We start from the raw sequence: 22,810 nt of genomic DNA, 5'->3' as shown, positions 1-22,810 counted from the left end.
TGTGCCGGCATCGCGTTCATGAGTTGAGTCAAGCTGCACCACGTGACAGCCCCGTCTAGGCACAGGTGAGCAAGAGGCAATAACAGCCTATGCAGAAGACAGATGGTAACAGCAGCTCCAGGCTACCCTACTACAGGCACCTGCCCTAACACCCAAGTACTCAGAGACTCTGATCTCTGTCTTCCTGACACCTTCCCCACTATCAACCGTACCCTCCCTATAGCGTCTTGGCCCACGGGTGCTCCCCCAGTGCACATCCACAGCCCTGGGCCCCAGCAACAAAAATCTCTGGAGAGGTGTTAGACTTAGTCTGAATGAGGCAGATCAACACCACCTTCCATTCACTGCTGATCATTTCCACTGAGCACTCACCAGCCCTTGGCACCTCAAAGGCCTGACAAAACACAAAAGAATGCCAGACCTTCAGCTTGACAGAGGAACAGGAATCCAGAAAGAGGATGGGGAGACCAAGAGAAGAAAAGAGGGATAGGGACACAGACAGAGGAACGGAAAGAGTGATTTAGGGGGTCTTTGAGGAGTGTTTGGGGGTCAGTAGGAGCTTTGAGGAAGGGTTTGGGGGCTGCTGGCAGCTTTGGGGCAGCATCTAGGGGGTATGGGGCAGGCTTTAGGGATATTTGGGATCTGTAAGGCCATTGCAGGTCCATTGCAAGTAGCAGGGAAAATGACAGTACAGCGTGAGGCCTGGGCTGTCATTATCAGCATTCAGTGGTGCTGACAGCTGCAGTCTCTGTTGTGGCAAACTTTGTCAGCCAGAGCTTTCTGGGGGAGGTGTAGTAAAGCCCATCACCCCCATGGCTCCTGCAACGCTGACAGCCACACACAGCAGCCGAGATACTGGCACCCACGTGCACACAGCACCCCAACCAGGGCAGTCGTCCCCCTCCGCCAACTCTAACCCCCTCTTTCCTGCCTCACTCCACCCTGCAAGGGCATTTCAGATGCCCTCCCAAACTGTCCCTCCAAGCCCCCCAACCCTGCCTGTCACGGATGGAGTGATGAACTTCACTCCTAAGAGAGAAGCAGCAATATGTTTATTGATATAAAACAGCAATTTAACAAAGTTTGACAGTAAATGCGACAGTGGTTTAACAAGATTCAATGGCAAGGTACACTTGATTATTTACTGCATAGAGGACAGGGCCAGACAAAACTGTTAGGGAGACCCTCCCGTTGAGCCACGAGGTTCAGAGAGGACCCCCTTGTGTTCTAAATTCCTTCCCTTAGAGGAGTCTAGGTGCGGCTGGATCCAAACTTAGTCCTAGACTTGGTCAACAGTTTATGTTTAAAGGTTTATATGCGGCTAATCAATCTAAGATATAATCTTAACGAAACTTACGAAGTTTAGCAAGCTATTAGTTGCTTACCGAGGATCTGTTGCAGCAAGGGATCTCTCAGTATCGAGGAGTAAGGGACCTCTGCAGCAGCCGTAACCTTGAAAGGCATCCCTACTCAAGGGGAGATCCTGTCGTGCAGCCTGCTGATATGCAGGAGAGCTCAAAGGGCTCGGGCTGCTCACTATTCATAGGGGTAAGAGAATTGACTCATAGTCATATTTGCATACCAACCACAGATTTTAGTTTCTTCCAAATTTGGTTAGAGTCAGACATTGACCAGCACTGTGGTTAGGTGAGCGCGTTGCTCAAATTAGCCCTTGGCTATTGTGTTGCTATCTGTCTCCCAAATCCACCTTGAGCCTGATGCAGCCATCACAACCAGATGCATCCATTAGGACCACCACTGGTGGTTATTGCTTGAGCAGGGTTACGGGACATAAAGGTCGGGGGGGGGGGGGAAGCACACTGTCACACTGCCCTAACATGACCAGTGAGCCCTAAAAGCCCTGATAAGTGCAAAATTACCTGCTCCTCTTCTTCACGAGCACTGTCGCTGGAGTACAGCAGCAGGCACTCTGGATGCCCTTGAGGCCTGGGGCAAGTTTCTCGTGCCTGTGGTAGCTAAGGGCCCTGGATGTGACAGTAGTGACTCCAGAACTGCAGAATGGATGACGTTGGCAGGCACCTCATGTACGTCATCTGGTCCAACCCCTCCCTGCTCAAGCAGGGCCACCTACAGCCAGCTGCCCAGGACCATGTTCAGACAACTTTTGAATACCTCCGATGTGGGAGACTCCACAACCTCTCTGGGCAACCTGTGCCAGTGCTCCATCACCTGCAGAGTGAAAAAGTCTTCCTGATGTTCAGAGGGAACCTCCTGTGCTTCAGTTTGTGCCCATTGCCTCTTGTCCTCTCACTGGGCACCACTGAAAAGCACCCGGCTCCATCTCCTTCACACCCTCCCTTCAGGTATTTCTATACATCGATAAGATATCCCGCATCCCCCGCCGCCTTCTCTCCAGGATGAATAGTCCCAGCTCTCTCAGGCTTTTCTCATGTGAGAGGTGCTCCAGTCCCTCTGTAACCTTGGGTGGCCCTTCACTGGACTCTCTCCAGTGTGTCTGTGCCTCTCTTGCACTGGGGAACCCAAAAGACCTGTGCTACAGACAACAGCCCAGATACCCTTTCCACCCAAAAGTTCCAGATTCCCTGATACAAGGAAGAAGCCCCAGATAACCTGAGTAAGCAAATGGCCCCCAAAGAACTGAGGAATGCACCAGAGATGCCAGCACAACCTCAGAGTTGCTGGAAAAGCCACCAAGAGAAAAAAAAATATGACTCCACAGGCCCCACGATAGCTCTGGGAACACTTAGGAAAATCCCCAGAAGCTATGGGTGTGGCCCTAGAGACCCTCCCCCCAAGGAGACACAGCGTCAATGGGCCCACCTCCCCGCATCTGGAGCGCTAGGAGCATCCATCTCCTACAGCAGATCACAGTAGTGGCACTGAGGAGCTTTTGTGCTCATCCTAAGTGAGCTACAGCACAACATTCTTCAATTAGCCCTAACAGGATTATCTGGTATCAATCAAACATGTACTGTCCATCCTGAGATGTGCTGTATTAAAAAAAACCAAAACAAAAAACCAAACAAAACCCCCATACACAAGTGTCCATCTCTGCTATCAAAGTTGTTTGAATTGATCACTTCCACACAGCAGTATAATCAATATGCAGATTTCCAAGGCATGTTAAATTTCTCAGTGATCTTCATTAACAACAACTTGTAGCTCTGAAGAGAGAGGATAATGGCATGAAACGCTCTGCAGGAGCAAGTGTGTGCCTACTCTGTGTCGCAGCGTTAGAACACGTGATTGGGGCGGCATTAACACGCTATTTCCATGGTGACTCCGCTCAAAGTTTCTTCATCTTTTGCTTTTTGCACTCCATGCCAACATCACGTTCAAGTATCCGATTGCAAACCTTGCCATTCCAGGGAAAGCACTAAGAAATCTATCAATAAATGAAGTTCCTGCTTAAGCCTTTTACAACAGAACTGCTGCAGTTGCCCCAGCTCTTGAAGAACTTTTCTATTAAAATTAAAAACATCAAGAGAAGTCTAAAAAAAAAAAATACACAACTGCACAACAACTTTAAAGCAAAATAAAATCAAGCAATTCTGGAAGAAAGTGAAGGCATTTAGTTTCTACTTTGTTCCATTTATACAAATCAAGAACTGAGATTCTTAAATATTTAAAGCATGAAAACAGAAGTGAACTATTATCAATGAACAAAGACATCTTCGACAATTCATCTTTTAACAGAAAGTACTTAAATTGTATTTTTAAAAGAATGCTGAGAACAGGACAGCTCAGCTGTAAATCTGCAATGACAAGTATCTCACAGCATTTCTCATGCCCTCTTTTTATTTTTGTGGTGTAAGAAACTCAGAAAAAAACTCCTTCCATTAGGGAAAAACAGCAGACAGGAAGATAGTTAAACTCATCAGCCAAGGATTTTCAAATTAGCTATATGCTGCACAGTACACAAATACTCAACCATCTACCCCTCCCCCCACCGCCACCCAGATCTCTCAAAAATAATGTCTCAGTGCTTTGGATTAAATGATGACCAACTGAATTGATTTTGTCGTCTTGGCAACACTAAATCCAATGACAGATCTCTTTGTTCTTCTTCTGAATCCACCAGCTGATAGCCAAGCATGTTTATAGCACCTTTGCAAACTTCCTGTATTTTCTTAATTTTCTGGAAGGAAAGAACATTTCTCCAGGCCTGTGAAACACTAACTGCATCTCGAGATGTGATTTTGAAGGCTTCTTTCTTTTTTCCTGGTCCTTCTCCATGTGTGATATTATAGATCCAGCTTTTGAGCGTGGGGGTCAAACTAAGATCTGCAAATTTATACATTTCTGAGATTTCTGATAATGGATCTCTTACCAGATCTTCAAAACGGATCATTAAATAGCGATCTTTAAGGAAATTAGGTGGTTTCAGAGTAGCCGTTTCATAAATCTGAACATGACTTCTACAAATCTCTTGCATTACTTTGTATTTGCTGTCTTCTACTTTAGTGCCATTGGTGCTCAAAACAATTCCATTGTCACGGGCTAATGCTTTGACCGATTGTTCCCGTGACTTGACGACTGCCCTGGGGTCACGGACCAAGTGAATAATTTTGAGATTCAGGGATGGATCAGTGAGAAGGGGGTAGAGGACCTTCAAGTCAAAGAACCGAACCTCCTTGATGACAACATGCCTGTAAGTTTTACAGGCTTCCTCCACCTTGCTGAATGGGTACCGTCCACAAAGAGTCTTGCATGCCATTTCACTGGTTATGTCAGTACGTTGAAAGGAGTCACAAGCAGGAGCTGAACACAGAGCCCGACTCACTGCCCACTGGAAAAGATCGGATAAGTTTCTTTTCCAAGGCATGTAAGCATCAAACACAGACATGTCACACAGAAAGACCGACCTGACTAGGTCCCGCACTGCCATGTGCAAGACCTTGGCACTGTTCTGGTACATCGTAACCCACACGTGCCATGCAGGCTCCATCAGGTAGAAGACGCTGGGGTGCTGGCTGAAAAGTTGACCGACAAAAGAAGATCCCGACCGCCAGGAGGAGAGAATGAGGATGTGGACTTGAGATGGCTTCTCCTCAGACTGAGGCATGAAGCTACTGTACCGGGCATACATGAAGAGTAAGAATCCCGTCTGAATTGTAACAAAAAGTATAACGATTGTGCTAGGAATCCGAATCCTTGCCATTCTCACCGAGGAAAAGCAATACAGAAAGCTGAAAAAGAGAAGGAAAATGCTGGTGAACCATTGCTGCTGTGGCACAATAATGATAAAACTTATACAATACAAACTCTTGCATTAGTAAAACCTTTCTTCAAATATGCATGTATGTATTTGGCACTATTTGCTTTCTTAATCAGTGGCACTGGGAGATGATCATCTGCAGGTGACAGGTGTTGAAAACTGAAAGAAAGTAATGCATGACAGCAAGATCACAGCAGAAGTAAATCTGGAGCAAATGCCTGATGCTGAAGGAAACCTTGGGTTGATGCAGCTCAGCTGCTGGGGGGGGGGGGGGGGGAGGGGGAATCTACAAAATACACAAAGCCCTCAACTTGAATTCTGGTAAATACTGCTGAGGGAAAAAAAACTTTCTGAATCACTCCGCTATATTTCCATTTCAGTCTAATATTACAAGGGCTTCTATTCCTTAAAAAGGGTAGATGGGAACATCAGTAACTGTGGCTACTGAAATAAAAATCATCTTCTTATCTAACGTGAGCGCTGTACCCTGCAGTGACGGTAGGCCGCTACAGCAATTGATGCTTGTGCACAACCCTCTATTTTCCAAATTGCATGAGATGGGTGAAAACTCTCAACCTGAAGCTGCATCTGACAACAGATGTTAAAATGAAAAAGCAGCCGACGTGTGTCTTCGGGCTGGAATGCATATACCCCATGACTGAATATCCTGAGTTTGCATTTAAGGAATTACGCATTTGTGAGTTAGAATTAATCTGCATGTAACTCCTGGAAAATTTTAGGCATGTCGACCCCAAGTGGACTTCTGTTTGAAGTCAAAGTTCAAGCCACATGCGCTCCTCACAACTTTTTACTGCAGGTTTTTGGCACCTACCTCGTTGTACTCTCACTTTTGCAGATTCCACTTGTAAGCAGTCAGTATATGTCGGTAGGCATGGTATTAGGAAAATAAGAATCCTTGTGTATGAAGATCATCTTGAGAGTTTTACATGAAAGCATTTGCTATCTAGCTGCATTTAGACAATTTTTTTTCTCATTACAGTGAAAGGTACATATATCAACACACTCTGGACTCTTGAAAGTAAACTATGCAGACTAACGAATATAGATACATACTCATTTGACATAATAAATGCATTAAGTTCTTAGTGCTGGCCTGATGAAACATGAAAGAGACTATTAATTAGTACCAAAAGCCAAAATAAATGGTCAAATGAAAGAGAGAGTAGAAATGGGCAGTTTTGGCTCCTTCCGCTGCCTAAATGTCTCTTCACGATATAAAGAAATGCATTCTATCTTAAATTAACACAATTTTGCTACTAAACTTCTGTTTGTAAGCCAAGAAAAACAGCAGAAATATGAGCTGAGTAGGAAAAAGGAGCCAATAAAAGCATCTACCTTCGGTATCATACAGTATCTTGTAAGAGGAGTAAGGGAAATGAGTAAGGTACTAACTTGCTTGCAGAAGTTTTTTTCCCAAAGTTCCAAAGGTATAGAATCATAGAATCATTTAGGTTGGAAAAGACCCTTAAGATCATTGAGTCCAACCGTAAACCTGACACTGCCAAGTCCATCACTAAACCACGTCCTCGAGCACCACGTCTACCTGTCTTTTAAATACCTCCAGGGATGGGGACTCAACCACTTCCCTGGGCAGCCTGTTCCAGTGCCTGACCACCCTTTCGGTGAAGAAATTTTTCCTAATATCCAACCTAAACCTCCCCTGGCGCAGCTTGAGGCCATTTCCTCTCGTCCTGTCACTTGGTACTTGGGAGAAGAGACTGGCCCCCCACCTGGCTACAGCCTCCTTTCAGGCAGTTGTAGATGGCAGTAATGTCTCCCCTGAGCCTCCTTTTCTCCAGGCTAAACAACCCCAGTTCCCTCAGCCGCTCCTCATAGGACTTGTTCTCTAGACCCTTCACCAGCTTTGTTGCTCTTCTTTGGATGCAAAGTTCTGTATACTCTTTACATCTGCTCTACTTTATACCCATTCAGCTAAAAATGCCTTTTTACTGTTTTATTATGTTCCCTACTTCACCATACAATGTTTCTGCAACTTAGCAACAGCATTCATTCCTCTCTAAAACTGTGGTTATCACAGAGTTTTTAGTGGTCGTGTTGCCCATTGAGGCAAGGCCCTTTTCTCCAGTGGTTCCACATTCTCATCAACTGCGCAAATATCCGTGACATATGACTGCAACAGCACCTCCTAGGACGAAACCCGTGCCCCCCTAAGCCTCTCTTGCATAGCCCAATGCTTACCAGATGCTCTGCCAAGCCGTTTCAGCCTGCTAACCTGGAACAAAGCTACCCGTTTGTTTTTCTTCACCTAGGTCTTTAGCGTTGAAACAACTCAGCACAGCACAGACCAGCACTGGAGCTGGAAGAAGGTAAGGAACAAAAAGGCATAGAAGGGGCTGTCAACAGAACACAGCTTAAGCCATTCACGCAGATCTTCAAATTAATCAGTATTATACCTTTTGACCATCTACTGCATAATCACGTCACAAAATCATTTACATGGATTTTTCACATGAAGTCATGCTAGGCCTTCCCTTGGTCTCTCAAGCCTACTCACATTACAGAAGCATCTAGATAACTGCCAAACTTAGAAAATACAAATGAACAGTGAAAGGGATAAACCCACACAACTTCTGTGAAACAAACTAAAAAAAAAAACCCCACATCTTTCTCATCAAGCCGCTACAATTCTTTCGTCATTTCGAAATAATGATTGAAGAACCCTGGTTCGTCTCATGGAATCAAGCAGGGCCACCTACAGCCAGTTACCCAGGACCATGTCCAGACAGCTTCTGAGTATCTCCAAGGTGGGAGACTCCACAACCTCTCTGGGCAACCCGTGCCAGTGCTCCGTCAATGCTCCGCACAGTGAAAAAGTATTGCCTGATGTTCAGAGGGAACCTCCAGTGTTTCCATTTGTGCCCATCGCCTCTTGTCCCGTCACTCTCCCTTCAGGTATTTATAAACATTGATACGATCTCCCAGTATCAGCCACTCCTCCCAGTTTCCTACCATCAGCAAACTTGCCGAGGGTACACTCTTCCCCATCATCCAGATCATTAATGAAGATGTTGAACAGCACTAGATCTTGTACTGACCCCTGAGGTACGTCGCTACTTACTGGTCTTCAACTAGATTTCGTTCCACTGACTGCCACCCTGTGGGCCTGGCCTTCAGCCAGTTTTCAATCCACCTCACTATCCGCCCATCCAGCCCATACTTCACCAGCTTCTCTATACAGTAACCTTTATTGTTTTCACTTCAAGATGTCTTTGTTTTTTTTTAAATAGCAAAATAGGACAAAAAAATACGTAGGTATATTTCCATATTCCTATCTGAGAGGATAGGAACAAAATAACAAATATAACGGAGTGCTCATAAATAACCTTATTTTTCAGGGCCAGGTTCATAAGCAAATTCAAAGCCACAAAAAGAGCATACCTTTTTACAAGACCCAGATGTCAATATATTCCTTCAAATCGTGACTAATACATCCAGGCAGACAAGCATGGAAAAAGTAGCCCAGTCTCCCCTTTCTGCTCTGGCAACTGTGTCTGGACAGCAAACAAATATGCCGCCAATTTTTGGCAGTGGGATGGGGGGAGGCAGGGTGTCTGTGGACCAAATACACTGCGAGTTGGCTTTTGTATTTTGGTGCACAATCAATATTAAAGCTGTACTTTAAAGGGAACTGGAGAATGACAGGTGTAGTCTGGTCTATAAACTGATAGCTTGGCACCGCACCAAACCATGAAATGTTAACTACGGAATTTTTGGGCCCTTGGCATAGCTCCAAGATCTCCTGATTGGGATCCCAATGAGTCCTGACTCTATATGGGACCAATGACTTTTTTTAGAGCATCGTATTTTGCATGCTAATTTGCCCACAATAATTCTTCAAGACAATATAGCAGAATACAGTAAGGTGTGAAGATCAGGCACAAGGACAGTCAATAACTTCTGTAAAAGGAATACTGAAGTGACTATCACTCCTCAGCCTGGAAGAGAGGCTGCCTGGACAGGGAAATCACAACTGGCCTGGAGAGAGCAACTGCAAAAACACTCTCTCATGACAGCTCAAAACAGGAAAATTGGGAGAATTCCATTAAATGATCACTCGTGACAAAACCATTTTGTACACTGCATCATAAAAAATGTGAAACTCTGCCTCAAAATGCCGTGGGAGCAAGAGTATACAAGAGTTCAGCAAATGATTACATCAATTGAAAGTAATTAACAGACGAAGAGCCTCTCAAGACTATTAAATGCAAAGATGAGGCTACAGCCAGCAGCTTAGCAATTCCCTAAATTGCAGATGGCCCAACGTATGCCTGCATCTGGGAGGTATGCTATGAGAAATCTTTTCCTGGATTGTTTAACTTTTTCCCTAGCAATCCACTACTTGCTACTGGCAGGCACAAGAGCAGATAGATAAACCTTTGGTTTAATTCAGCATGGCCGTTCTCCATAGATAAAATCTGCCTCGTTCAAATACTGAATTTTTGCGTATTATGTCACCAGAAGCATCTACGAGTTTCTCTATGCTGTGAGGATTATCAGCAATCCAGCAGCCTGCACTGACACTTCGCCAAACAGAGGCAATGAAAGAATCTAAGCAAAAGTGGAAGAGCAGTTGCATTTGCTAGTTCAAGTTTTCCTGAAACAGATTCTATGCCTGAAATCCATCCAGCCATAACTACCTCAAATCCTTTTCTTGTCTGCAAAACATGAGCCATTTTCTACACTGACAGCACTCTGCAGCTCCTCACAGTCTAACCTTTTACATAGCTTTTAGAGATCCAATGATACTTCTTAAAGAATATGTTTCTACTCCAGCTACACATAACTGATCTTCCGCTCTAATCAATATCACTTTGCAGAAACATGAACACTAACTGTTCTTTACACCTTATTGGCAAGGGGTGGGGAAGTGAGAAATAAAAACACGTAGATGTCAAACTAAAAGCCAGTTTTTTTAAATTCACATCTGCCTTGACTGCCTCTTGGACCTCTCCTCGCTCCGATTCCCACCCAAGTACTGTTGCAGACAATACCGTGCCAACAAAAAAACAGCCAACATGAATATTAGTCCATAATTTGTGCTGAACTAGTCTGCCCACCATAAGCACTACAAATAATATGTAAAATTACTGTAGCTAAAGTATTTCCCTACTCTGCAAGAAAAAGTGTGATATCAAAGTAAAGCACTAAGTAGATACACATTTTCAGTATTTAAGATTCACCTTCTACCGTTTGGGGAAAGTTTGGATGCTTCTAAGGAACACACAGGCATGCAGACACCACAAAGAAATGAATAATTGCACAACAAAATGCAGCATGTGTAGAGTACTATCTCGGGCAGTTTCTGGTGCCTGAGGCCAAATACACATCCAGTTCACTGGATTTTCTCTGTAAAGAGTGCGTTTTATTTCTGCATTTCTCACAACGGGCACGTGCAATTCTATTTGCACATAAATACCCTTTTACCATTTGCAGTTGCATTCCGAAGTTAAGGTGCTTTCACCCTGGGTTAAACTCACACTCCTTTAATATGCAACTTTCTAACCCGCCAAGCTCTTTCATGATTTTTGACAAATGTTAGATGAGGCAGAAAGCAGCTCTTGAATACTCTGAAGAATCACCTTCTCATAGAGTTCCTGAATATATATATACACACACACACACATATATATATATATTTATAAATCGACTGAATAGGTTACACGGTATCATTGCCTCAGTCGTGAGGGACAGGGCCTTGCGATGCAGGCTGCTCCTCCTGGTCCTGCGGGTACTCCGTGGCAGGCCTCGGCAGCGGGTGCTGCAGGCAGGCTCCCTCTCTCCGCACAGAAAGGCAAGATGCCAAAATGTCATCAGTTACCAGGTGAAACGCCAGTCTGTGACTTGCTTCGCACGGCCTCGCCTCTCGTTTTGCCGGGGCCCTCCTCCCGCGCCTGCAGCTCGGCGGCACTACCTGCCTCTCCCGAGCTCCCCTCAGGAGAGCTGACAAGGGGCCTGCTCCCGCCTCCTTTCTTCCTCCTTGGCTTCACAGCAGCGCTTCCCTGGGGCCACACGGCCTGCCTAGAGCAGGCCCGCTGACTAAAAACGTGGGGGGAAAGGGAGCAGCACCGGAGGGGCCAGATGTCCTGGCATTCCTGCCGCTTCAGCTGCCAGCGCAGTGACAAAACCCGCTAGCAAGCGCCTCCTCATTGACTCACGAAATCAGACTGACCAGAAGCGGCGAGGGAGCTACAAGAGGCAGAAAAACAGACTGAGAGGGACATCAAGTTGCAGCACAGAGCGCTCCAACACCTTTCGCATCACTCAGCTGAGACGTCTGAAGTATCGCGATGCTTGGTGGTATCACAACACCTGCTTTTGTACATAACCAATACTGCTAAGCATAAATTATTTTAATAACAGTTACAATGTTATTCCTTTTCTGTGACAGTAGTACTACTTCTTTCGCGATACTGTTTCTTCAGGGAGAGCTCTGGCAAACAGCAGAATAATCAAAAGTCTAATTCTAAAAAAAATTATTGAGGCAGAATCAGCTGTTCACAAGCCAATGCAAATGTTCAAAATGTGATCTGAAAAGCACCTGCACGTATGGTTTAGTTGACAGTCCCGAGTCAAGCTCTGTCACTGGGCTTGTCCGCTAGCGGCTACTAATGGAAACAAGATCCTGGACTAGGTGAACCCCAGGTCTGCCCCAGAATAATTATTCTTACATACTGTGCAAAGGAGATTAATTATACAAACCGGACAACAGAGCAATCATTTTCTTCATCGCTTAAACTGGCTTTGATAGCATGCTGAGCTGCAGTGCCACTAGCATCTGCCATTGCTTGCCGAGAGACTAGATACATTACAGACAGCTACCCCGTTTTACCAGGCGGGGTGAAAATACAGCGAGCAGTAGTATTGATCCCAGAAAGCTTGTTTTCTAAACAGAGCACTTCTCAGACCCAGAATGGTAGAAAAGAATGGAGGAGGAAAGAAATAAATTGTGCAGTGGATGATCATTCAGCTCTTGCTTTCAGGGACTTTTGTTTGTCACGTAAAGACAAGCAATGTTGGAATCGAGTAATCAAATCTTTGCAGGTTAGCACTGAAACGAGCACAATTGCTCAGTGAACTTACTTTCAGTACAGAATTCAACCTGAAGAGACATAGTAAATTAACAAAAATTAACTTTATAGCTACAAAAAAGGAAAAAAAACCAAAAGGACCCTCCTATTACACTGCTCTTGGGGGGGGGGGGGGGGGAGGAATACTAGGACTGTAGAAAAGACAGAAAGAGAGTGCCTCACATTAGAGCTGTAAAGAAACATGGGCTCTCTTTGAGCTTGGGGCAAAAGGCTAGGATGAAAGACTTCCTCAGAACAAAGATGTCTGGGTCTGTTACGGGAAGCCTGAAAAATTTGGCCGGAATAAAGCAAAGAACTGAAAGCAATGGAGAGAAGAATTACAGGTACCCGCTCCCCTAAAAGGACTTCTGAGCAACTGAATGTCAGCTGCCTTTGTCAAAGTCTTTCCCAGCCATCTTGTGTCTGAGAAAATTCCCAGCACACTTTCATTTAAAACAGTTTATGCAGCACTTTCAAAGCCAAAGTCGTTATAGATTACACAGAAATTACTTCAACTTCCACTAAATGCAACATACACATTCAATTAATTTCCCAGATTGATTTATTCCACTGAAAAATTAATACCTAATGCTATATTATGTGCTCAGCCTTTTGCTAGCCAAAAATTATTTTGTCCTGTATGCTTGTCATACACTAAGAGCAATCATATGAGCTGAGTATAAGTATCATTACTTACAATTCACCAAAACACCTCGGTACTGACTGAAAAAAATCATAATGGTAAATATCATCATACTTTTAAAGAATTAATAAGAAAACGTTTGTGTGTGGCATGATAAACAGAGCAAAGATCACCTGAAGTCTACTATACCTTATGGAGAAGTTTACTCACTGCATACTTCATCTATAAGACACTGCACCAACACAACCACTACCAGAATGGCTTCTATGAGCCAACATTATAAACATAGTTTGCTGCTCAAAAAAGTGAAACGCAGGAACGTGACAAAGCTGGTCCAAGAAAAATGCACAACAACGTTATTAGTAATTCTTGCTATAAATCACCCAGCTGACAAAACGTCACTTTCCAGTGTTCTTCCACAGCTAGCAATGACACATCTTCACAAGGTAAAAGCTTACTGTATCGCCAACAACATGCAGAACGGTCTTGGAATGGGGAAAGAAAAAGTTAGTTTGGAGGGTGCCTTCTATAACCACTGGTACTTCAAAAAGAATTAAAAGTCTTTCCGATAGCTGATCATTCCTAAATAGCTGAAAGAATCAATAAGCCTATTTTTTTAATACAACAGTGAAACTGCAACAGAAATAATAAAAGTACAGTAAATATACTGTAATGAGACATTTTTAATTCTGACGTATTAGCATTTCAGCTGATAGTGTTAATTTAGCTTTTGAGAACGTACTTCCTTTTACAATCTAGTGGAAAATGAGATTGGAAGAGTCGCTTCCAGGTAATAATCAGGTTTAAATACTTTATAATACAATGAAACATACTGTAGATTTCATGATACGACCATAAAAATGATTTAAAAAAAGGTACTGGACTTTTTTTTTCTTTATATTGGTTGGAGTTAGATAAAGCTGTCCAGCCCAAACAAATGGCAGTGTCGAGGCACAGCCCCACAACACCAATTCCTCCATGCAATGCAGCTGAGGATCACCAAGTGTTTTCAGCTACTAGAATTACCGGCGTTCAAGAAATGAGGTCTGGTCAGTTGCCATTTTTGTAGGAATTTTTACTGGTTTTAAGGATGGCAAAACTGGGGTGACAGAGAGACTCGCAGCGACTGAATGCTATTTGCTTATTTGAGACTTTGCCTGCACCCGCACGACGGCGGCCTCAAACGCCAACAGTCCGAGGGCGAAGGGGCCGAGGTGTGCCCTGCGCGCCCCGCTGAAGCCACCGCCGCCACTAAGGCATAACGACCACCGCTTTGGTCCCGTACGTCACTTTCACCCAGAAACAGAGGCTGGGCACAGCAGAAAATCATAGAAGCATAGAATCGTCAAGGTTGGGAAAGACCCTTAAGATCATCGAGTCCAACCAAATGGGAAGGGGTTTCCCGGAATGACGGGGAATGTTCTCCACAGCACCTGGTTTCACCATCTAACGCCACCACCTTAACCCGAATCAGCCATGTTCTTGGGGGGGGGGGGGGGGGGGGGGGGAGGGGAAAAAAGACTGATTTTCAACAACTTTACCTCTGTCAACAACGGACCTCACCTCAGGCAACGCCCGGCCCGGGCCCGTGCGACATCGGCCCCGCCGCCCCGGGTACGGCCGCCGCTCCAGCGGCGCGGGCAGCGGCGCCTGCCGACGGCTCAACGCCACCCCCGAGACGCAGCGCAAGGCCTGCGACCGCCCGGCTCGCCGAGCGGGACGGGAGCCCTGTGGGACCCCGCCTCCCCCCCGACCGGCCTGCCCGTTACCTTCCCGCCGCCTCCCGGCACCGCCGCGGATCCGAGCTGCCCATAGAGACAATGAGCCGCTTTCAGACGTGGCCGAGGCGCCGGGGCAGCGGGAGGAGCCCGGGAAGGAGCCGATCCGCCCCGCACCCGGAGCATCCTCGGGCAGAGGCGCAGCCTAGCAGAGGCGGCCCGACCTCCCGCCCCGCCCCGCCCGCCCCAGCACGGCACCGGGCCGCTCCAGCGAGCGCCGCCGCCAAACGCCGGCCCGCGGCCGGGCGCCGCCCCGCCCGCAGGGTCCCGCCGCCTCACCGGAGCCGCTGCCTCTCCCCTCCGCCGCGGCGCTCGCCAGCGCCCCGGGCCCGCCGGCCCCAAGCGCCGCCTTGCTCCGGGTCGCCCCCGGCCCCCCGCAGCCGCAGCCTGCCCGCCTCGCGCCAGGAGCGCCGACGGCCCTGCCCCCGGGCTGCTGGGCCAGCCAGGAAACAAGCCGCGGTGGTTTCTTTCATCCCAGCATCACCGCTTAAAAAACTCGTGGAGCGTGGCTCTTACTCGTCCACGCTCCCGCTCGTATGTACGCACGGGACTCCTAACCAGCCGCTTACCTTTTCCTCTTGCAGAGCCACTTACAGAAATCTGACTAATCCTGACATGCCTCTGTGTCCTTCCTCAATGAGCAGCACTTACGTTGCCCTCTGGCATACGTGTACACAGAAATCTGTGTAGTAGCACTGCAGTGGATTGCAGTGGTATTTTTATTTGTCTGTTTATTTTCTGTTGCTTAGCAAGCTAAAAGAAGAGTCCTTACAGGGAGCCTTCTGAGAAAGACTCCTCCTTCCTAAAGCTCCTTTAATGCTAGTTGCAGTGGATTCTCAGGTATATTTTTTCTTTGTACTTCAGCTTATTGCTACAGCCATAAAATCTTACCTACCTTTTTCCTATTGCTTGGTTACTTACAGAAGTGGAATGCCTCTCCAAGCTTGAGAAAGGAGTCAGAACTACAAATCAAGAACTGAGTATAAAAATGATCCAGGAAGTTACGACAGCAGAATTATCACAAACAGGTTTTTTTTTTTTCCCCTGCTTTAGTCACATCTGCCTTTCCTGCTCCTTTTACACTGCATTCACTTACTAGTCCCAGTTGTGAAACACACCTCCTTCAAAAGAAGGAAAAGGAGGGATTGCTTCAGGTCATACTAAACAGTTACATGCCACCTGCAAGCAATTAACTCTTTCTGACTTCCTCCTTTTAACGTAAATAGTTCCCCTCTTAAATTACTGTAGAGGGTTTTTTCTAGCTTTCCCCTTCCAAAGGAAAACAGAACATAAGGATATTCTTCTCTCTGTTTCCTGAACCAGACCTATTCACCATTTCTTCTCTCATATGCATTCACTGAACTGTTGCTCCGAGCAGCGCCACTTGTCATGACTTAACGTGGAAGGATAAGATAGGAGAGAAATAATAGGAGAGAAAAGTGAGACAGGGATAATGGAGTCCCCCGGTAGTATTGTTGTTTTCCGCCATTATCCTCTTTCACGTTCCAGTTCCTACCTCAAACACACTTCTGTTCAGCTTGGAGGGCTGTTACACCTTCCACTTTTGTGGGAGTACAACAGCTCAAACCCTTACAACGGGGCGCTCTGGTCTCTCCAGAGATTTCTGTCCCTTGCTTATGCCTACCCTGATGCTTGCGCAGACACATACCAAGTTCATTCAGGGAACTGACTTGTCTGAAAAAGTGAGTATATTTGGTAAAGATCATTTTCACCATAATGAATTCCCTGAATTAACTCACGCAGTCACACAAGCGCTATCACCACTGCAAGGGAGAAGAGCTGGACTACAGCAGACCAGATGGACACCAGCTTGAGATACTGGGGAAACAAGCTCACAGGCCCCTTTGTTCGTCCTGCGTAGTGCCTAGAAAAACATTAAAAAGCAGTAGACAGTTGCTCTGATGCTCTGCACTGACACGAAGCCAATTATCAATAGTCCTAGGCTGCCAGGTACAGACTTCAAAGATCAAACTGGAGGTTTCAAACCAAAAAATAAATATGTATATAAAGCAAATGTCCCTTGCAATAATTTACAATTCACATGTCAGTACGTAAGTTTCACAAGCACAGAAGTGTGTTGAATAACCAAGACACGGCTCCCCACATTAACGTTTCACTTGCATTGAAGAATAGGCTTGATTCCATCCAGCACATAAAAGCTGGGAGAAATGCAAGCTGCACGATTACAAAGTTTAAAATAAGCTTTAACAGAAGTTCAAAAAGAAGCTGGCCATTTTGAGAAGGAGAAAAGAAAAAGGAATAGGCAGGTCTCCAAACTTCCAGGATGCTGAATTATAGAGGACAATGGTCAAAAGATGGGGTGCTGCTGTACAAGTTGCTCTTTCACATTTCACAGCTGCACCACGTCTTAAGAGTTCAAGAGAACCAAAGACACTCAGAATTTTGTTAGCTAGCATCTAGAATTGTTTTAGACTCTCTCCTGCCATAACACTGCTTTGCTAGAATTAAATCTTAACTACAAAACTGAAAACATAATGGAAATTTTGTCGTTTTCCCTTTTAAGCTTGTCCGGCATAAAAACTAAGCCCAGAAAGAGAAAAGAAAATTAAATAATCTTCCCTACCACCACCCCACCCATCAAGAATGAGGGACATAGTTTTTCAGTGCTCACCAGGTGATTATAATTGATTTAATTTTTATCTGTTCTAAGTTATCATTTAAGTTCTGAAAGTCACCATTCACTTGCTTTGGAACTCTGAAGCTTCTCTGGTAGTTTTTTTTGCTAGTTTTCCTTAAATACATACCAGGCTTCTCTGTCTTACTATTCCCAATCACAATTGATGGTCTAGTGCTACGGAAATAATGCCAATAGTAAATGATTGTGCAAACCTTGCAGACACTATCACCCACAACCCAGTTTCTCACATCAACCTTGAATTTATCCATCATCCAATTTAATAGCTACATCAGTGAGCACGTATAGCCTCAGTTACAGAAGTGTGGCTCTGACACTAACTCATCTGTACATTTTTTTTACATTCCTTATATTTTTTCCTTTCATAGTGCACAGAAATGTTGGTACAAATAGCTCTTGACAGAACTCTAATTCAGCAGTGAATTAATTTATGAGACAGTAAAAATGGCTTATGTTGTTACTGTTAGCATATTATTTTCAGTCTTCAAGGTTTAGCAAAATTAAGATAATGCAAAAGCAGTCTTATTGCTTTTTACTGTTTTTTGCAGCATGTTCTGGCTGGAAAAAAATAACTAGGTTCCTCTTTAACTGCCAAAAATATTAAAATTTTCAGTCCCAAAGCAGTGTTCCCAGAGAAACAGATGAATGAACATGTATTTTAAAAAGGAAGCATGAACAGAACATACTTGGAAAATACTTACAAAGTTCTGATCTTCTGAAGTAAAAAATGTATAGAGAATAAAAGCAGGTATCTATTTTTGAGCTGCATTTCTTTAAAGCGTTCTCAGGCATCTCCTCAGGACTGGTGCTGTTTGTAGGACAGTACTGGAGACACTGGCAGAACTGGTGATATTGGAGTTGTAGTCAACACCTGATTCTGGAACACAAACATTTTAATCCTACCAAAGACCCAAAGAAAGATAAGGAGAATGCTGACATACTGGATCCAGGCAAATTTAATAATTTCCCAAAATCCTGGCTGATATTTAAAGAGAGTCAAGGAGCATTAATGAAGAAGCTTCTGACACTACCACTGCAATAACTAAACAAAGGAACTCAGAGGTGGAAAGGCACAAAACTCATCAGACATCAGTTTGTGTGGCAAATACAAAGCCTTTGAGCCATGGAAACCCCTAAAAGCCTTTTACCGTAGTATGTAACAGAAGCTGCAGAGAATGTCTGTCCTACAAGACATTTAAACCAATTCTGTAGAAAGTGCCTATTTCGTCCCTGACTCACCAGAAAGTAGTTATTGGTAATACTCAGGCAGGTAAACAAACCTCATAAGAAATGTGCTCCATACAGATTCTTTTAAACATGGGCTTGTTCTTGTCTGAGAAAGTGAGTACAGAACATAATGAACGAAGAATTATTTTGCAGAAAAAAAAAATTTCAGGTCTGTCTGTGCATGTAACAGACTTGCCACATCCACTGTGGGGGTTACTATTTGGTGAGCTTACCTTGCATACAGATTTCTAATGATTTGCCTTAGGTCACAGAACACAGTATCATGCTTTGCTAGTAGCATCCATGACAGACCAGGACAGCAGGTGCTGCAGGAGCAAAGCAAGACTTACCAAGGATATTCACTGTGAATAGCTAAGAAACTGCCTTCAAGGCCAGTTTAGTAAGGCTGAAAAGCAACACAGGTTTCCAGTAGAGAAAGGCAAAAAGTGGTTATGCAAGCAGAACCACCTGGAGGAGCGGGCAAATAGGTATTCAGCTAACTCCAGAACTATAGCATTTGCTTAGCTAACAAAGGAGAAGTTTAGCAACGAGTCTAGAAGAAAACAGTTTTCATTTGGCCTATATGTGGAAGCCCAAATAATGCAACCCAGTTATGTCACAGTTTACGCAGTTTTCAAAGGATATAAGATAACTTCCACTGGATAATGAATGGTGGCGTTAATGATAAATGGTGTATCTGCTGCTCTTCCAGTCACCCAAACAGGGTTGGGATCCGAAAAGACTGTTGTCACTAAAATGGGGAAAGGAAACATCCAGGTTAAGGGGCTTTTCAGTCTTAATACAGAACTCAAAGCCTCACAGAACAGCTGCCAATATGCTAACTACTGCTGTCCTGTAATTTGCAGCTATACATTCAGGCTTACCATTTCTATCCCAATATGCTGCAATGATGTTTGTTAGATCATAGTCACTCGCAAAAGGACTTGTGCCATTGACCACAGACACCTGTTACAACAAGGAGGTACTTGCATTATCTGTACGCTCTTCAAGAAAGTAATTCTACTGAGTTTCTTACGCAAAGTAACCACGCCCTTGAAGGAATGCACATAAACAACAGGGGCTCTAGGGCCCACTCTGTGCAGGAGTAGAAATAATGAGGGTGTCACCCATGGTACTAGGAGGATGAAGAGGGGGGGAAATTGATGGGGAAGAAAAAAAAAAAGTTTCCTCACATTGTATCTGGTATCCAGTCCACAATGGTTAAGTAATTGCCTCTGGTTCAATTTCAGGTCTCCATTCATATAGAGCTGAGACCCTGGCACAGGAGAAAAAAACTGAAGAAAAGCCATGCTCTGCATCACAAGTGTTGACATTCTCTGAAATGGTGAACATGAGAAAAGAGAATTTGGGCGGGGGGGAATACAACATACTTTTCTACCTCTTTGTTTCTACAGATTTTCTGCATGGATTTGATTTTTTTCTGACTCCCAAGATTCAGATCGTCACATTAGTCTAAACAAAGGAACACCAACTAAGAAATATAAATTACTTTTTGTTTGTTTGTTTGTTTTTAAGTGAACTACCTTAGTTGTTAGTTAACTAACTTTATAAACCAAAGTTCCACAGGAAATTCAGTGAAGTGCAACAGTCTGTGGCTAATGACAGAAAGATTTGACTTGCCGTAACGTGTGAAAAGCAGCAGGATGACTAAACACATTCATTGGAGACACACTTTAAAATACTCAGCAGTCAAAGCCAGCTAAGGACTCCTGCTCTGCAATAAGGACCAAGCAAGGAAGTTCCTTAGCCCTTATCGACCACTCAAGCTGAAGGAGAAGTTACACATTTACTGTAAAACAAAGTTGTTGTCAATATTGGAACTCTCTGTGATACTGATCACTGATCTAATACTTCAGCACAAATTTAGGACTGTCGGTCCTTTACTCCAGGCCTCATAGGTTTGTTTTCTACATGACACAGCTATGCTTGCTAAGCTTGTCCATCTGCAATCAGCAAGAGTCTCTTCGATAAACTAAGCCTAATCTCCCTAGTAAAATAACTTCTTGTCTGTGTGGCTGCACCCAGCACAGCACTATACTATTGTTCCTTTCAGATGCATCTGTGGATTCTCTGTGCACTAGTGTTTTACTCACTGCTTTAGGTATTAATTGCACTGCCACTTGAGATACAATGGCAGCAGAATTTTATTTTCCTGTCTCCCTATAACACCTTCCCCCTCCCAGTTAGAAGATACAGAAGATCCTGGCAGATGATTACCATTGCTTCAAGGGCTGTTAAGTAAGCAAAATCTATGGAGTTTTAGGCTGCTGCAACAGCCTGCCCCTCCACCTCAGAGAACTAACTGGTTATGTCAAGACACAGCAGTATGTAAGAATGCACATCCTTCTGCCTACTGCAAGATTCTCAGTTATTTCCTGATGCCACCCAACTGATATCCACTGTTGTGCATCTCTGTCCTCTATGCTGCACTACAGCCCAAGAAAATACACAGCTTAAAAAAAAAAAATCTAACGAAACATATCAAAATATGCAACAGAGCTAGACTAGGAATGACCCAGCAGAGGAGGAGACAATTAAATATTTGTTAGTAAAATAAATCTTTTAGATAGGAATTTCAAATGTGGAAAGGTTCTTTCATCCTTTGCATAACCACTACTGGAATATTACACTGCGTCTATATGTCACAAGAAATAAAACCAAAAAAGCTCACATAAAGCTGGTAGGAGAAGAGTAGAATCAGCTGAACACCAACTACATGCTCTGTAGGTTGTAGCGGAAGCTCCAATTTAAAATGCAACTGATCCATTTTGCCATCTTGATTTTTGTCTTCTTCTCTAGTCTAAAAGAATAAGATTTTTTTTTTTTAAAGATGGGAACTTCTGTTAGAAAGAAAAGCAAAAAAAGGTAAAACCCCAGGGGATCTCCACAACTGCAGCATGCACATACTAAGGAAGCAAATAAACTGCATAGTAGGAAAGCAATAAAAAGCTGCTCGACTGTATAGACACAGGACTAGAGACAAGCAAGAAGCCTGCGATTTTCCTCTGTTATACAATGTCTCATATGCCCCCTAGGGAGGGAAAGCTCATCAGACTATTCAAGGTCTCTTCTGCCCCATGCCATTCCAACCATCTCCCCTGCACGCTACGAAGCATGCCTTAGTGCCGGATCTTCTGTCACAGCCTGCACAAATGGGTGACTGATGGTCAGGCTTTGCCTCTTGCCATTGCAGCCTGCCTATTAATGGCCTCTGTATGCCAATTCCTGGTTGCGAGCCAAGGCTTGCTACACTTCTGTGCCACAAATGCCCAGTACTTCAGCTATTTGCAAGCATAACAGGACTCATAACAGAGGTAACGCAGAAAAATAACTGCCGCTGTTGAATCCCAGCAGAAGCAAACCACCAGTGGTGCCTAGGGACGCGGTTTAGTTGTGGACTTGGTAGTGTTAGGATAATGGTTGGACTTGATGATCTTAAGGGTCTTTTCCAACCTAAATGATTCCATGACACTGAGAGGGAGTAAAACTGGACTGGTTAAAAATCACATGTCCCAGGCGAATTTTGCTGCAAGGCACGAGGTTACACATGAGGCTGCTGCTCCGTGAAGGCAGCGGTGCACGACAGGCGGCCTGCTCGCAGGCGCTGCCAGCGCTCAGCCCCTGGGCCCGCTCTCCAGCCCCGCTTCCCACCGCCGCGGCCGGGCCCGCCCCGGGCAGGCCTACCGACAGGAGCGGGACTCGCAGCCGGTCCTCCTGCAGCCTGTTGAACGCTGGGAACGTGCTCCACGCCAAGAAGCTGCCCGGGCCGGGCCCGATGGTGGCCACGAAGAGCACCTCGTACCGGAACCGCACAGTGGGCTGCTCCAGGTACGTGCTCTGCTTCAGCCAGAAACCTGCGGGCAGAGACAGAGCGAGGCCTCAGGTCCGCGCCGCGCCGGGCCGCGGGGGCCGGCCCGGGCCGCCGGGGCCGAGCGGCGCTCACCGTGGCTCCGGTAGGCCACCAGCAGCGGCGGCACGTAGGTGAGCACGGTGATGAGCAGCAGCGCCAGCGCCGCGGCGGAGCAGAGCCCGGCCCGGTAGCGCGTGTGGAGCGCGGGATGCGAGAACAGCTCCACGCCCGCCATCGCCAGCCGCCCGCCCCAGCCCGCGCCCGCGTCCTGGCAACGGCGGGGCGCCAAACTGACGGGGCGCCGC

The 22,810-nt window shown here is 45.2% G+C and overlaps 2 protein-coding genes across 12 annotated transcripts; both read right to left on the bottom strand.

The window, feature by feature from the left end:
* Positions 1-1,030: 1,030 nt before the first annotated feature.
* Positions 1,031-18,247, bottom strand: LOC104023546 (carbohydrate sulfotransferase 6). Of its 11 annotated transcripts, XM_087740480.1 has the most exons (3): positions 14,715-14,894; positions 14,652-14,658; positions 1,031-5,171 (listed from the first exon to the last, which is right to left on the bottom strand). In XM_087740480.1, exons 1-3 carry the CDS (start codon positions 14,854-14,856, stop codon positions 3,962-3,964), a joined length of 1,359 nt encoding a protein of 452 aa, XP_087596606.1. In that variant the 5' UTR covers positions 14,857-14,894; the 3' UTR covers positions 1,031-3,961. The 11 variants fall into 11 exon arrangements, with proteins under 11 accessions (XP_087596606.1, XP_087596596.1, XP_087596601.1 ...); XM_087740470.1 differs by lacking the exons at positions 14,652-14,658; positions 14,715-14,894 and adding an exon at positions 18,109-18,247; XM_087740475.1 differs by lacking the exons at positions 14,652-14,658; positions 14,715-14,894 and adding an exon at positions 16,491-16,576.
* TMEM231 (transmembrane protein 231) lies at positions 18,204-22,809 on the bottom strand. Its single transcript, XM_009477443.2, has 7 exons — positions 22,599-22,809; positions 22,340-22,509; positions 21,327-21,455; positions 19,828-19,971; positions 19,519-19,600; positions 19,280-19,385; positions 18,204-18,393 (listed from the first exon to the last, which is right to left on the bottom strand). The coding sequence occupies exons 1-7, from the start codon at positions 22,738-22,740 to the stop codon at positions 18,204-18,206; spliced, it is 963 nt and encodes a 320-aa protein (XP_009475718.2). The 5' UTR covers positions 22,741-22,809.
* Position 22,810: the final 1 nt, after the last annotated feature.

The sequence above is a fragment of the Nipponia nippon genome, unplaced genomic scaffold (genome assembly GCF_047370975.1).
Source record: "Nipponia nippon isolate SJK-2023a ecotype South Korea unplaced genomic scaffold, ASM4737097v1 scaffold_7, whole genome shotgun sequence".
NCBI classification, from domain to species: Eukaryota; Metazoa; Chordata; class Aves; order Pelecaniformes; family Threskiornithidae; genus Nipponia; species Nipponia nippon.
The sequence above is the reverse complement of the archived record's forward strand: the minus strand, read 5'-3'. Positions and strand labels throughout refer to the sequence as shown.

What these genes read in the sequence shown, in the direction of transcription:
- LOC104023546 (XM_087740469.1), bottom strand. Translation starts at nt 15,203, where the DNA reads ATGAAAGAAACCACCGCGGCTTGTTTCCTGGCTGGCCCAGCAGCCCGG. An exon ending in GGGGAGAGGCAGCGGCTCCG is followed by an intron (nt 5,172 to 15,009) that starts GTGAGGCGGCGG and finishes TCTCTTTTTCAG; the next exon opens with CTTTCTGTATTGCTTTTCCT.
- TMEM231 (XM_009477443.2), bottom strand. Translation starts at nt 22,740, where the DNA reads ATGGCGGGCGTGGAGCTGTTCTCGCATCCCGCGCTCCACACGCGCTAC. An exon ending in GGTGGCCTACCGGAGCCACG is followed by an intron (nt 22,510 to 22,598) that starts GTGAGCGCCGCT and finishes CTCTGCCCGCAG; the next exon opens with GTTTCTGGCTGAAGCAGAGC. An exon ending in TGCGAGTCCCGCTCCTGTCG is followed by an intron (nt 21,456 to 22,339) that starts GTAGGCCTGCCC and finishes TTATTCTTTTAG; the next exon opens with ACTAGAGAAGAAGACAAAAA.